At 41.2% G+C, this 15500-nt stretch overlaps 1 protein-coding gene across 9 annotated transcripts; it reads right to left on the bottom strand.

Moving 5' to 3' along the window:
- Positions 1 to 195: 195 nt before the first annotated feature.
- Positions 196 to 15263, bottom strand: chfr (checkpoint with forkhead and ring finger domains, E3 ubiquitin protein ligase). 9 transcript variants are annotated; one of them, XM_080467981.1, is made up of 19 exons: positions 15132 to 15263; positions 14187 to 14308; positions 13015 to 13114; positions 12746 to 12855; positions 12578 to 12637; positions 12293 to 12463; positions 11567 to 11650; positions 11288 to 11462; positions 10999 to 11153; positions 10735 to 10897; positions 9898 to 10026; positions 8467 to 8687; positions 6295 to 6411; positions 6050 to 6133; positions 5775 to 5845; positions 5542 to 5629; positions 4429 to 4536; positions 4283 to 4355; positions 196 to 2761 (listed from the first exon to the last, which is right to left on the bottom strand). In XM_080467981.1, exons 2-19 carry the CDS (start codon positions 14290 to 14292, stop codon positions 2719 to 2721), a joined length of 2058 nt encoding a protein of 685 aa, XP_080324107.1. In that variant the 5' UTR covers positions 14293 to 14308; positions 15132 to 15263; the 3' UTR covers positions 196 to 2718. The 9 variants fall into 9 exon arrangements, with proteins under 9 accessions (XP_080324107.1, XP_080324108.1, XP_080324113.1 ...); XM_080467982.1 differs by having other exon boundaries at positions 8479 to 8687; XM_080467987.1 differs by lacking the exon at positions 9898 to 10026 and having other exon boundaries at positions 196 to 680; positions 2675 to 2761; positions 8479 to 8687.
- Positions 15264 to 15500: the final 237 nt, after the last annotated feature.

The raw sequence follows: 15500 nt of genomic DNA, 5'->3' as shown, positions 1-15500 counted from the left end.
GCTAAAAACATGCTTTAGAAGCTTATTTCATTTTTCTGTATGTGTGAAAGATATTTGATCAAACTTTTGTGATTTCTCAGAAACAAAAACACCACAGTTTGAAGTGAAAGGCCGGTTTTCACTCCCAGCTATAGCAGAAGGTTTAATTAAGATAAACAAGCAAATCAGAAGCATTTCAAACAGACAATTGTAGCATTGCTAATACAACAATCTTTTTTTTTTTTTTTTTTTTTTAAACACCTTTGTCAAAGTTGACCCAACAACCAGATCTGCATGTGCCTGGTGCTACCCGATAGTGATTCGACTACACGTTTTGATTATAATCTACACCGAATGTGGAAAATTAGTGCATTGCATACAAAGTTTCCGGCCGCCGGCGAGTCTTTTCCGACTGATCAGCCCATATTCCCAAGAGCCGCGATGAGGTAGAACGAGACCTGCTGGGCAGCTTGGTCCACACGTTTGCATACAAAGTGAGTAAATATTTGCCTTAGTGTACAACATAACAACACACGCGTGCACACACTCCTTCCCACAGGGAGAATGCCAAAAAAAAAAAAAGCACTCCTTCCAAAGCCTCTAATACCAATTCCTGATTGGGGCGGCTTGAGACTGTTGTTGGCTTGGGGTGCCCAGATCTCCTGTAGGGTAGAATGAAACCCTGGGCTTGTTCTGAGCTGCTGAGGAATGCCAATGTGGACCCACCATGAATGAGAAGGTAAAAAAAAAAAGATAAGTAAAACCACCTCGCTAACACCATAAATCAACTCAGGAAGGAGCCCATTCATAAACACCACCCAAAACCAGGCAAACTACCCACGTTCATGTGGCACGGGTTACTAATAGATTACTCATTTTCCTTCTTCCCGTCATTGACGTCTAATTCTAGAAAGAAACTCTTCATGTGATTATAATCAGACCACTTCCCAAACACTGGAGATCAAATAATCTTCAAGATTAAAAAAAAATAAAAAATAAATGAAAGAAAATGTGCAAAATCTTCAAAACTTGTAAAATATTCAAAAGGGGATTTTTCTTAACCATCTGAAATACTAAAATATTAAAAATACGACCAGTGTTTAACCAAGTGAATGCACATAAAGTGAACTGGATGTTTTTAAATCTAATTCTCTATTCTTCACACCAAAAACAGTGAAAATAAGAAAATACTATGTCATTCCCACATTTCCATACATATAAGGCCTCTGAGAACCAACATGCCAATAGTTGATTTGGACTAAAACAGGGATGATTTGTCCGTTGTTTTTACGGAAGACGTCATCAATATTTGATGTGTAAGTTTGAATAACTGACACTAACAAGAGGTAATTGGAATTATTCAAACTGTTGTGTAACTTGTATATTATGACTAACTTATTCTCTAACCATCGAAATGACTAAACTACCTTTTAAACTGCTAAAACCAGCAGAGGTATGTACCTGAGGAACCAGTGGACATCGAACTAGACACTCATCAAATAACAAGAGATTTAAAACACTGATTTGTAAATGAAACATAAGATGTAATACTGGGGGGAAAAAACAGGATATCTTAATCTGATTAAGAAAGGATTAAACCCAGAATGACTGCAGCTGGTAATAAACTCTGAGTGGAGTAAGAAATAATAATAAAGAACAAAAAGGCGACTTGTTGTTTTTGAGCACATTTCTTCCACATAATATGCTGGAATCATTATAAAACTTCTCCCTTTTTTAAACTTGCACTTCTTGCAACACGAGGTGGTTACCGGGTGCCTGCAGCGCCGTCCATGTAGAGTAACTGTGCATTTCATCAGATTAGCGCCCGACTACAAGGCTCCGAGAACACGCTCCTTCTATACTACTTTAATCACCTTGGAGATGATTATCCAGAGCAAAGCACACAACGGAGGCCCCTGTGCCCTCCGACGGCGTTACCACACATTGATCCCCTTCCCACAGACACGAAATCCTACACAAATATCACATGGGATTACAAATCTACCCTCGTACGTGCATGAGGGGGCTTTGACATGGCTTTTTGCCCTGGCCTGGGAACTGGGTGAAATGCCCCGGGGCGACCAGCACAACGCTCTGGTTAGTGGTTTGGATGTGGGCAGCAGCTTGTGTATCAGCCTGACTACTGCTCCTGATAGACTGACCGTGAGCTCAACGACACAACGTTAGAACTACACGAGCCAAGGTTATTGGAAGTTGGTGGTTTGGAGCGGCGGAGCGGCTCGTCGTGATGCCTTCACTGTCACACGGGACGATATTCAATAGACGCATTCTTTGTGTTGGAAACAGGAAGCTCTTCAATCACCAAGTCAAGAGGACACAAGTACACATGCATGCTTGGGGACAGTAACTCAACTTTTTCACTTTCAAGAAACAAAAACAAAAAAAAAAGCCATAACTTATATAAAAGAATAATACAAATGCACAAGCAACAATGTTGATTCCAGTTTGAACAGAGGCTGGCGTTTACTTCCCAGCCGAGTCTCAGCTTGGAGGAAGCAGCTGGACACTCCCCTAGAGCGTGAGTGTCGTTCTGTAAGTGCATAGCTTTACTTCACACAGCCCTGCATCAAGGTACAAGCCCTGGCCACAACAGGAAAACCCACACTGATTGTAATTTATTGCATAAGGCAGAATGGACACAAATGAAACCACCACAAGGACTTTTGTCTCCTACATGCAGATGTGCGGCGATGGAGGGACACGGACCCCGTTGTTCCTTCAGCTCTTGAAACGGGTTTGCTCACATATGTGGTTGAATTTCCTAAAAGTGAAATAAAGAGAAAATCTTTTATAGAAGTCAAAGCCAAAGAGAGATGACATGACACCAACCACCCTGTGCAAATAGTTTAAACAACAGCTCCTTCTAGTGGTAAGATTGAGGAAAACACCACTTCGCTGAGAAACAGTGTTTCCATCAACACAGAGGTCAGATTGATGTGTGAGTCAGAGGATCAATCCCATGATGCTTTGAACAGTGACAGTGACTGTCTGGGAACCCGAGACCAGAACTCTGATATGCCCTTAATTCAATCGTACTGATTCAACCTACTCAGACTGGACTGTTTACATGACAGCTTTGACACCACATATTACTGTCATGTTTGTCTCAGGTGTGAATATTTTACAGCTTAATCATAGCTCCAAAAGTGTGATCGTGTCAATTTAAATGAGATTTATGTTTCAGTCCCACAGTGGTTGGACCAGTAAAATGTAAATTTTAAAGTTTGTCTTTGTTGTGGTGCAGAGTTTATGTGATGAAAATGTATATATTTTTGTAAAACCAAACAATTACTAGTGAAAATGACTACAATCTCAACATAAAGCCAACTTCAATGAAACCTTCTGGTGGGAAATACAGTGAAATGTCCACAAAACTTATGCATGTTTTTTCAAACTTGATGCTACTTTTCCAGCTTTCATAGCAGCAGCTCAGGCCTCAATGTCGCGTTGAGTCGCAACTCTTAGGAAATTAGTTTAAAGGGTTTTTTTGAAGAAAAAAAATGTAAGATTAAAAATAAATAAATAAATAAAATAAATCATTTGATTTGTTTGGTGGTTTGGCGGGTCGGTGCGGAGACGGTTTTGGACCACGGACCTTATGTTTGACACCCCTGCTGTACACTGACAGCCAACATTAGGAAATGATTTTGTGTGATATTTTAAAACACGTGTACAAATATCTCATTACTAAAGAGGTAGAACGCATGACATCTAATTGCTTTCATGCTTTTCTAATCTCCTGTCTAAAAAGCATCAACAATAAATAACAGGGACAACAGCTGATGTTGCACATTGTACAGACCAGGCTTGGTAACCATATATTACATATTACCAAAGGCGACGGGGGCTTTACACTCTCGACCCCCCGGCTCTGGAACTCCCTGCCAGACGATCTCAGACAGACAAACTCGGCATCAGGTCTTAAAACTCATTTCTATCGATTGGCTTTTATAAACTGACGTTCTCTCGTTTTTATTTCTTCTATCTGTATGTAATTGTATGCTCTGTATTTTATTGTTGTAAATTTTCATTGCAGTTTTATTGTAAAGCACTTGTGAGAGTTTAGAAAAGTGGTATACAAATACATTTATTAATAATATTATCACTACTGATGTGTGGAGACTGAAATGACTCAGTTGATACAAATAGTTCTAAATTACAGAAATGTTGGACAAAGAAATTATGTGTATAATCTGCAGTTTCAGCATACAACCACTAGAGAGCAGCTATCTGCGCCGCAGTAGGGCAATGGGTTTATATCCAGTATTCATTGATGACTCACATGGCATGGTGGGCCTTCACCTGCGTACGACAGTTACGTCCCCAGTAGCAGTCTGGACGTGAGGTTACAGCAGCTGAGGACAGAAGAGCAGAGCTTTAGAAAAGCACACGGGCACGTGAATAAAAACATCCGCGGCTCTTTCTGACCTGGGAGTTCAGACGGACGGATGTTCTGTCTGTACTTGTATGCCAGCTCCCTGAAAGCTCTCAGGCCGCAGCAGAAGCACAGGATGGTGCTCGCAGAGATACGACGATCTGAGAGAGAGGAAGTTCAGACGAGACTGAGCATCATTCACTCTCTCACCTTTCATTGGAGGAAACACTCAGGGTGAACGGTATTCAACAAGAGAACATGTGCCACAGAGGACAGTAATCACTATAATAATGCCTATATCTTATATACATATGAAAAATATCCCTGAATAAATGACAAACCACCTTTTTTCCCCACACGAGGGTTTCATTTGGAAAAGGGTTTTACAGACCAACTATTGTTTTCATGAAGACATTAAACGTATTGTTTAGATTACAGATAATAACAGCACATGGAATTGAACATCTGTTAACACTGATAATACAAGCTTGACATCCACATTTCCAAGATGTTTTGCAGTTTTCTCTTCAGTCTACAGTCTCTGTCACCCGCAGACTGTTCTCCTACCTCTAAACAAATCATCCTCGCTGCCATCCAAAGCATTTTAAAACCTTTGAGCAGCTAGTTAAAACTAAACTTTAGCAGCTGGGAGCTGAATGTTTATTTTCCCCACGAGAAAAAGCTTGTTTTCTGTTTGGAACAAAATGGTATTTTCTTAGAAATTAATAGTTCTGTAACAGTCAGACTCCCACAGACTCCTGATCTTAATATCTGTTTGGGATTCTATGAAGAGACAGTAGAGTTTGAGTCTGCCTACAGAGGCATAATCAGGATGTTCAAAAGAAAGTACAAGAGCACACACAAGCAAAATACTGAATCTGTCTGCTGCAACAGCTTTGGAGCCTCAGCAGCCTGAAGGCTGAAGGACTTAGTAAGACGGTTTGTCTTCATCGGCCAAGAAGAATTGATGTTGTTTTCAGAGGAAAGGGTGGTCGCATTCAATCCTGATTCCACTTCTGTTCATTCACTTTAAACACATATCTTTTAAAGCCTTCCTGTTTTCTAACAGTGTCAATCTTCCCTGGATGTTTTGCACAGCACTGTATGTGCAGTGAAATTCAGCACTGGAGGGACGCGGTGCCTTGGAGATCGATGGGAGAGCTCACCTGTCAGAGTGTAGTCCCCCTGCTGTAATCCCTGCAAAGACTCGTGGAGCAGGTCTTTCCACGTCTTCCCCCTGGAGGAAAGGTAGTTCTGGTGGAGGGGAAGGTAATACACAACACATTCAGACATATTTACAGGACTGTGTGGAAAACTCTTACAGGTTTCTGTGTCAGGCCAACGTGAAAGTTCAGTTTGTCATCCATTTATACAATATTAGACATTATTTTGATCTTACTTGGAGGACGTCTGACTCGTAGTTATTGCTGTTCAGCGCACCATCCAGGCATTTGTCCATCAGATTGAGGTCTGAAGAGAAAAAGAAAACTGCTTAAAACAACAATGAACAACCAGCAGAGATTAATTACAGAGTTACTGAACCAGCAAAATAATGATGTTGGATGTGGGCACTACTGAGGAATCGGCCAAACATATAAAAATTGCATGGTTGTTTACGACAGTTTGCGACAAGCAGACATCCCCTGGGGCCGTTTCACTAAAACGGATACGTACCACGGAATTGAGCCAGACAGCCTTGACAGCCGATTCTCTGGCAGCCCCAGTACATGTGACAGAAAGGTCGCTGGCACAGCACACCTGCCAAAACAAAACACATCATGTAGTCGGGCTGCATATTTAAGACTGTGCCAAACAAATGTTATTACTTTCACCGTATCACAGAACATATATGAACTACTTTAACAGACACTCATTTCTGCAGAGGCACCAACAGCATGTGTCGGGGGCGGACCACTCACATTGTTGAGCAATGAGCTGCTGGTTGTTTGGCTCGTCTGGTCTGTCCGGCATCGGCTGGAGGCAGCAGGTGCAGATGAGATGGTAGCCCTGAGGGGGGCAGCAGTACTCCTGGGGAGCTGCAGGCAGAGTGTTGAAGGCAAAAGATGAAGTGGCTCTTCTGTGCATCGCACAGGTATGATCTGTGCTCACTATCCTTTATGATAAACCAACGTCATAAAAGAGCAGGTTAAAGTGCTAAAGGAAAGCAAAGACTTTGTAAAAGCTCAAATCTGAAAAACTGTGGCTGAATACATCCCATAATATCACAACTATGACACATGCACTTGTGCCTGGATGAAGGCTGCTCCTACTTGACAATGAAAATTGTGAGATCAGGGAGATTTTTGCCTGTTTACACCATTGAACTTCACTGCCATCTACTGGACTTGAAGACTCAGCATTTATGAAAAGTAAAGTTAAACATTGTCTTTGGTTCATGCTACACATTTCTAAGCTACGACAGCTTTCCTGTCATCTCACATGAGAGTAAAGCATTGCATGTACAGGTACTTCTCAAAAAATTAGCATATTGTGATAAAGTTCATTATTTTCCATAATGTAATGATAAAAATTAGACTTTCATATATGTTAGATTCATTACACACAACTGAAGTAGTTCAAGCCTTTTATTGATTTAATATAGATGATTTTGGCAAAAAAGTAAAGAAAAACCAAAAATCCCCATCTCAAAAAATTAGCATATCATGAAAAGGTACTCTAAATGAGATATTAACCTAATCATCTGGAGCACCGCACCCACCCTTGAATGAACGAATTAACTCTAAACACCTGCAAAAGATTCCTGAGGCTTTTAAAACCTCCCAGCTGTTTCATTACTCAAAACCGCAATCATGGGTAAGACTGCCGACCTGACTGCTGTCCAGAAGGCCATCATTGACACCCTCAAGCAAGAGGGTAAGACACAAAAAGAAATTTCTGAGCGAATAGGCTGTTCCCAGAGTGCTGTATCAAGGCACCTCAGTGGGAAGTCTGTGGGAAGAGAAAAGTGTGGCAGAAAACGCTGCACAACCAGTAGAGGTGACCGGACCCTGAGGAAGATTGTGGAGAAGGACTGATTCCAGACCTTGGGGGACCTGCGGAAGCAGTGGACTGAGTCTGGAGTGGAAACATCCAGAGCCACCGTGCACAGGCGTGTGCAGGAAATGGGCTACAGGTGCCGCATTCCCCAGGTCAAGCCACTTTTGAACAAGAAACAGCGGCAGAAGCGCCTGACCTGGGCTACAGAGAAGCAGCACTGGACTGTTGCTCAGTGGTCCAAAGTACTTTTTTCGGATGAAAGCAAATTTTGCATGTCATTCGGAAATAAAGGTTCCAGAGTCTGGAGGAAGACTGGGGAGAAGGACATGCCAAGATGCCTGAAGTCCAGTGTCAAGTACCCACAGTCAGTGATGGTCTGGGGTGCCATGTCAGCTGCTGGTGTTGGTCCACTTTGTTTTATCAAGGGCAGGGTCAATGCAGCTAGCTATCAGGAGATTTTGGAGCACTTCATGCTTCCATCTGCTGAAAAGCTTTATGGAGATGAAGATTTCCTTTTTCAGCATGACCTGGCACCTGCTCACAGTGCCAAAACCACTGGCAAATGGTTTACTGACCATGGTATTACTGTGCTCCATTGGCCCGCCAACTCTCCTGACCTGAACCCCATTGAGAATATGTGGGATATTGTGAAGAGGAAGTTGAGAGACACCAGACCCAACACTGTGGATGAGCTTAAGGCCGCTATCAAAGCATCCTGGGCCTCCAAGAACACCTGAGCAGTGCCACCGGCTGATTGACTCCATGCCACGCCGCATTGAAGCAGTCATTTCTGCAAAAGGATTCCCGACCAAGTATTGAATGCATAACTGAACATAATTATTTGAAGATTGACTTTTTTTTGTATTAAAAACACTTTTCTTTTGTTGGTCAGATGAAATATGCAAATTTTTTGAGATGGGGATTTTTGGTTTTTCTTTACTTTTTTGCCAAAATCATCTATATTAAATCAATAAAAGGCTTGAACTACTTCAGTTGTGTGTAATGAATCTAAAATATATGAAAGTCTAATTTTTATCATTACATTATGGAAAATAATGAACTTTATCACAATATGCAAATTTTTTGAGAAGTACCTGTATAGTCACCTGAGGGAACATTGGAGGATGTGGATGGCTGCTCCCCCAAGGCCTTGGCAGCTCCTTCCTCGGTGGCTTTGGGAGAAGGAGGTTGGGGTGGAGGGACGGAGGGAGGAGGCGGCAGACCTGGGATCCAGAAGGTTGAACTGGTAGCAAACAGCACCTGGCTGACTTCCCTCCTGTAGCCGGGACACTGTCTGCACATCACCAGAGGCTGACTGGAGACAAGCAACACAAACGGTGAATCAACCTGTGGAGGAGATCTACTCCATACAAGAGCCACCTCTTCGTTACCTCGGCCAAGGAGGCTATAAATTCACCAGCGTTTATTTTGTCTCTCTGTCTGTTAACAAGATATCTCAAAAACTGAGGAGCTGATCTTCATGGAAATTGGTACACAGCCTTTTGATCAAAAAAAGAAATAAAATTTTGGTGGTGAAATTTTTTTTTAAATTTTGTTATATCTTGTCACATGCTCAGCCTGTCACTTTAAATGAATTTGAATTTATTGTAAGGAAAGCCCCTTGAGATGCAACATCTCGTTAAAAAGGGCGACCTAAATGACAAGTGCATTGTAGAAACTGGAGACATATGTTTTGGTTTTGGGAAGTGTAGTTTGTTGTTGTCCTGTTGCACTCTGGATCTATACTGCAGGTGTGTGAATGACCGGTGTCAGTCCAGTGTGTACTGAATGAGAAATAACTGCCACAATTCTACAACCACCAGCGTCTCCCCTCCTCCCTCCATCCAACATCAGGATCTGTCGGGCCGATTTTGGTACCAGCAGACACGAGCCATAAGTTAGCAAGTGAAACTACGTAATCAGCCAGGCTTCTGAACTACGGATCGGATGGTAACATGGAAGAAGGTAACAATATTGTCATATCTTGTGTCCTTTCAAATTATGAAATTAAATCATGCGATCCTCAAACTAAATAAATGAATAAAGGTGGTTGATGTGGAAGTGGAATGTGTGTCATCCCCCTGTGTCCATGTCGACCCTTAGTGGAAGTCAGAAATCTCTGATTGCTCTTGTTTACCTTGGTGGTTTTTACAGATTTTTCTTTTCCCTTTTACATACAGTCTTATATACAGACTACATCAAGGGGTGTCAAACACATTTTATTTCAGGGGCCACATTCAGCCCAATTTCAAACTTTAAAAAGGTCCCATGTTATGCAAAAATTATTTAATAATGGTTTTCTAACAGAATGTGTGTCCCCATAGCCTGTGTATGAGGCCCTAGAAGTGAAGAAAGTCTTGTCATCTCGCTCACTTGCTTGCTCCAGTTTTTAGAAGATCTGAGTATGTCTAGTCTATTTTATCAGTTCCCCTTACAATGAGCCGGAGATTGCTTTAGCTACTTGGTAGTAACTGTTACAGCACATACGACCAAACTTTTCAGACACACAGTCTTTTTTAACTAACCATTTTGAAACATCCTGCGGCAGCCGCAGGGTCTGAACGTCTTCAGGAGCCTTTTCCTCTGGCTCAGATTCTGGTTCAAACTGGTACGGTAGAATGACACCGTTCCTATGATCCATAGCGATAAATCCGCTGCAAACATTAGCGCATGATGCTGGAAAGTTGCAGACATAGCTCATTGTACAGACCCAGAAACAGCCTGTTCTCGGTCGAGCTCACCAGAGGGACTTTTAGACTGTCCCAGGTGGCTGGACCAGCCTTCAGGACTAAGGCTGGATTTGGGGCAATACACACTGAATACAATGTTGTTGGATCTCTTGACACCTACATGAAATTTTGGGAAAACTGTATAATATGGAACCTCTAAAGTTTTTGTTTGTCTTTGTTATGGCGCAGAGTATATGTGATAAAGATTTCTACACTTTTGCAAAACCAAACAATTACTATGGGAAATGACTATAATCTCAACACAGAGCCAACTGGAAGTTCTTGGTCTAAGCCTCCTCCTCCGATCCGTCTGCCGCGAGTGGATTTGTCTTTATATCTCTCTTTTATCCTTTTCTTCCTTTCTATTATAACCTCAACCAGAACAGCAGATAGTCTCCACCTCTGAGTCTGGTTCTGCAGATTTCTTCCTGTTAAGAGGGAATTTTCCCTTTCCAACATTGCTTATGCTTACTCATGTGGAATAGTTGGGTTTTTCTCTGTAAAGTGCTTTGAAATTTGTATTTGGCGCTATTGAAATAAAACTGAATTGAATATTACATTTTGAACAGAAGGCGACCTCATTTTAAGTCCATCTTATATTTGTACCAATGTGGTAATTATTTATGGTCTTACCTGATGTCTGATGAGTCACTGTCATTGTCAGAGATCTCAAACAGATAATCTGAACTTCCGTCCTCATCAGAGAAAGAGCGCTCCACTTTTGGCTGCAACATGTCCTGTGTTATCTTGTTACGGCTGTCCAGGCTCTTCAGGTCCTCCTCACTGCGACACTTTTCTGAGGAACGGAAAGAGTCACATCCTTAATTTTTAACTGGATCCCACTAGGATAATGAATAATGTCCCGATCCAGTTAGATTAGTCTACACGGGTTCAAACCTGGGTGCTGGAGGAGGTAAGCTTCCACCAGGTTGTTGAGGACGTGGTTCTTACGAATTCTTTCGACAGGGCAGCGGCAGGTGGGACAAAGAGAAGAACGCTCCATCCAGCCCGAATAACAGGCTGCACAGAAGACATGCATGCAAGGCTGCAGGCTGAAGCAAAATAAAAAAAAAATTAAATAAAAAAGACAAAAACATGCCACATTAAGTGTATTGCATTGCCTTAATAACAGGTTAAACTTCTTGCCTGACATTTGCACAGTGGTTACAGCTCCTTAAATTCTTACCTGACACAGTCATGCAGCAGATCCTGGCAGATAACGCAGGTCAGAGATTCCTCCATCTTGTCTGCTTTTGTTCCCTCCGCTGCTGGTTTGGATGAAAGACTCCCAATACGTCTCTTAGTGGAAGCAGCTGCTTCTGCAGAGGAGGTGTGTGGTGAGCTCAAATCGTAATCTTTACCTGTGAAAACAGTTATTGAGTATAAAACACTGTGATGTTGACAGTTTCTAGGAGCTCTGAGAAAAGGAAAAATCTAATATTAGAATACAAGGAATTCAACTAACCATCATCAGTTTTTCTCTTCTTGCTTTGTGGCTCCAGGCCGTCTGTGTCCTCTTCTTGTGGGTCGCCACCATCTTCAAGTTGGCCTGCCAAGATGGAGAAACAACAGATTGGGACAAATAATGCGCTTAAGTGAGGTGTGATATGTTTTTGCTTTCATGCGCAGCTGAAATATAATGTCACAAGATATCATATCCAGGAAAAAAAACAATTCCTGCTGTTGTTTTTTTTTTTTTTATATGAGGGTATTTAGGATGGGGCTGTGCAGTGGACAGGATACTTGCAATGAGGGAGTCTGCATGCTCTCCCTGTGGGTGCAGGGATTTTCTCCAGGTACATTGGTTTCCTCACAGTCCAAAAACACGTGTTTTAGAGTATAACTGGTGACGATTACACTGTGACTGTCTGTCTCATGCCTTTTGTAGTTTCACTGTACTGGTTAACTTAGTAAAGACTCAACAGTTTTATAACTTTATTAGCTGCTACGCTGGACGAGGTGGATTTCGTTAAATTTGTTTCAGTAGCATTTACATACAGAGAAATAGCTTGGTGTGGAAGCACACGGAGAACAAGGACATTGTCCATCTCTTTACCTCCTTGGGAATATGCAAACTGTTAGTTGGTTGCACAGCAGGTGTCACTTTGATTAGTTATGAATTATCTTCCACTGTCTTGAGATCATCTCAAGAGGATTGACCTGTTTGAATGTGTGTGAGGAGAAAACCTACCGGAGGCAGCAGAGGAGGGGATCGGGATACAGAAGCGTGAGGTGGAGGTGGAGGGCTGAGCTTCCTCCTGAGATGAAACCAGAGGAGCCTTTGGGAGCACGACAGGCTCCACAGACAGGGACAGCTCTGACTCGGGAAAAGAAAGAGGACGGTAGGCCGACCTCTCCGTGTCTTCAGTGTGTTAGGTTTATATACAGGAAGATATAGAGGTTAGTAATGAAGCAATAATTAATACATAAAAGTGTGTAAACGTTCAAGTTGTGGTCGGATCCTTCCACTGCTTACCACTGATGTGTTGTGATGCAGCTTCCTGCCCTTTGATTGAGTGGAAAACATAAGCGATGTCTACAGAGTGACAAAAAAAGAAAAAAAAAAAAGAAAAGTAAAACAATCATTTCTTCTCATATTGACATGTCCACAATGTTCTTATGGGTCACAATGTAAACAACTTACTTTTGTCAGGCTCACTTTTCCTGTACACAAAGTAGATCACGTCGCCGCTTTGCAGCATGTGAGTTTGCTTCTTGACCATTTTGGACATGTTGATCACCGTGCCATTAGTGCTACACACAAAACAATCAATGAAATCTTATACACATTTTCAAAATGTTTTTCCACAAACTAATTAAAGGTTTATTTTCCAGATTACTACTTCCACACAGATATTTCAGAAAGAAAAGTATGTAATCATTGAAATATTGCAGTTACAGGACACACATTACCTCATGTCTTCCAGGAACACCTGCCCTGAACATTCATCGTTCACAATCTTGCAGTGCTCCCCTGAAACCAGTTTACAGGCTGGAAAGGACAGATAACATCCTGAAAGGAAAGAAAAACAATGAAACAGTATAAAAATTAAAATAAAATTTTTTTTAAATCATTTCTAAAGAATCTACTGAAAAAAATGTGCAAACTGCATTCATTTCTCATGGCAAAGATTCAACAAGCTGCAACAAGTATCAATGATGAAAATACCACACACAAAAAGTAAGAGATTTTTTTTTGCACAGTTCCTAATGTTGTGGCTGGCAACTCAAAGAATTTGACTATCATTGAAAAGCGACTTGAGTATAAAATACTCTAACATATAAACAAAAAAAAAAGCTTGAAGCGTTTAAATAATATTTATTTGTGAGTTATGAATTATGGTTGAACAATGAGAATAAATTATCTGGTATTACTTGTGATTTTCTTGAGTTATGAGTTAAATGTTGAGAAGTGAAACAAAAGGCTGGACATATTTCAGTTCCTGTGTAATAAATAAAGAATATGGTTGAAAGTTTAACAATTTTAATACGATCACAGGAAAACTTAAATCTGTTTCTAAAAAAATGTGGAAATCAATTTTTTTTTAACAAAGTAAAAAATAAAAAGCTTTAATGTCAAACTGAAACTGTGTTGCATTGACATTTCAAAATCTTTCCAGACATAAGCAAACCAATTAAGGCTTAGAGCTTAAAGCTGCAGAGTAGCCAACCCCAAAAGCTCACGGTAACAAAGCAGACACAGGGGGGAAATATAGCCCTAACCTTTTCTTAACCAAAACCCATACAAAAAAAAAAAATCTACTTAATATTCTGCCCACATGTTCTCAATGGAAGTCTTTTGTTCTCGTCACAGGGGGCTGTCTAAGTTTGGAGCACTAAGAAAGGCTTTGTGTTTTCAAGGGGGAGCTTTTAAAGGCTCCAGACACTGACAGCAATGTCTGCGCTGGTGACAGGATTGTCTTTTGTTAATAGGCATCGCCACAGTCTGAGCCACTTAAAGCAGGGGGAAAAAATGTTAACCACGTTTCATTTTTTTTTTTTTTTTTTTTTTTTTTTTTTAACATAGGCAGGGACAAATCGTTGTTGTTCATTCCATAACACACAGACACAGAAAGCAGCCTCACCTTTCTTTCTGCCCACCGTGCACTCCCTGCTGGAGAGCAGCACCGTTTCATTGGAGTTCACTTTGACCAGCTTCCCCCATGGCTGCTCTCCTCTGCCACTCTCCATTTCTCTGTGCGCTTTTCTAAGAAATCACATCATTCTAATGTTATTCAACATCATTATTTTTTCATTTGGGTTTTGTGAATTTTTTGCCTTCAATTGGTAAATAGATGAGCAAGAAATTCATTTTACTTCCTGATCAGATGTTCAAAAGCTGGTTTGAATCAAACTAAACTGTGTTTGTTTGCTAAACTAGGTTAAAAAAAAAAACAGACATTTTGGATATAAACAGTCACGTCATTTTAAAACATTGTATTTATTCTTCACACAATGTTTTAACAAGTGTAAAAAAAAAGAAGTATGAAATAACACCAGCTTGTACTTATTTACTTATATACTGTCAGGATTCAATTTTGAATCTGTAAATTCACATCAAGCGACAGTTCCACTTTCATAACTTGTGTTTCCAAATGCAGAATTAACTGTTGAAAGCACAACAAACACATTTAAATGGTAAAATAGAGGATTTCTTGTAAAGCTGAAGAGTTTCCGCGTGAGTTTGGCTCGGAGCCCAAACCGAATGTTTACAAGCTTACTCGCATTAAAAGGTACACGCTCGTTTTGGTCCGTGGCAAGCTTCAAACAGTGAAGTTATTACAATCTCTCCACCGCTATCAGGGCGGTAAACACCCCTACAATGCACTTGGTGCGGGACAACAACAACAACAACAACAACTTGAACCCTCTCAACTTTGGCCAATAGTAAACACAAGGCTAACGGTTAGCATTAGCGGCGGAGCACCGAGTCCGTCCCGAGGAGAGAAAAAGACGAACGCGCTCCCCTCGAACTGTCGGTATTCTCCATAACGTTCGTCTTATCTAATGTTCTGAAACGGACACTTTACCGTCAGACGTTTGTTGTGCTGTGTACAAGCGCTTCTCCTCGTCATGTTCCAGCTAGCTTCCAGGCCGGAGGCACTTCCTGCCTGCGAGGGGAGCGCGCGAGCTTCACACCCGTGCGTGAACCGTCATCAGCTGATGGAGGAGGGGCGCAGAGCGCGTGCTCGTCGTGTTTTGGGTTCGTGAAAGAAGGATGGGAAGAGATTTGTGGATGATTTCGTTCGAAAGACATGTTTTAAAGTTATTCATGAAAATCTGTCCTGTTAAATAAACTTTTATAAAAGATAGAAATGGCGTGAATTCATTCATATTAATATTGAAAATTATTTAACGTTTTTGGGGGGAGAATGTGCTGTTTGGATTATTTGACAATT

This window comes from Lipophrys pholis (genome assembly GCF_963383615.2).
Source record: "Lipophrys pholis genome assembly, chromosome: 7".
Taxonomy (NCBI): Eukaryota; Metazoa; Chordata; class Actinopteri; order Blenniiformes; family Blenniidae; genus Lipophrys; species Lipophrys pholis.
Note: the sequence above shows the minus strand (reverse complement) of the source record. Positions and strands in the feature narration are given on the sequence as shown.

What these genes read in the sequence shown, in the direction of transcription:
- chfr (XM_080467981.1), bottom strand. Translation starts at nt 14,292, where the DNA reads ATGGAGAGTGGCAGAGGAGAGCAGCCATGGGGGAAGCTGGTCAAAGTG. An exon ending in TGCATCACAACACATCAGTG is followed by an intron (nt 12,464 to 12,577) that starts GTAAGCAGTGGA and finishes AACACACTGAAG; the next exon opens with ACACGGAGAGGTCGGCCTAC. An exon ending in TTACCTCCTCCAGCACCCAG is followed by an intron (nt 10,898 to 10,998) that starts GTTTGAACCCGT and finishes TCCGTTCCTCAG; the next exon opens with AAAAGTGTCGCAGTGAGGAG.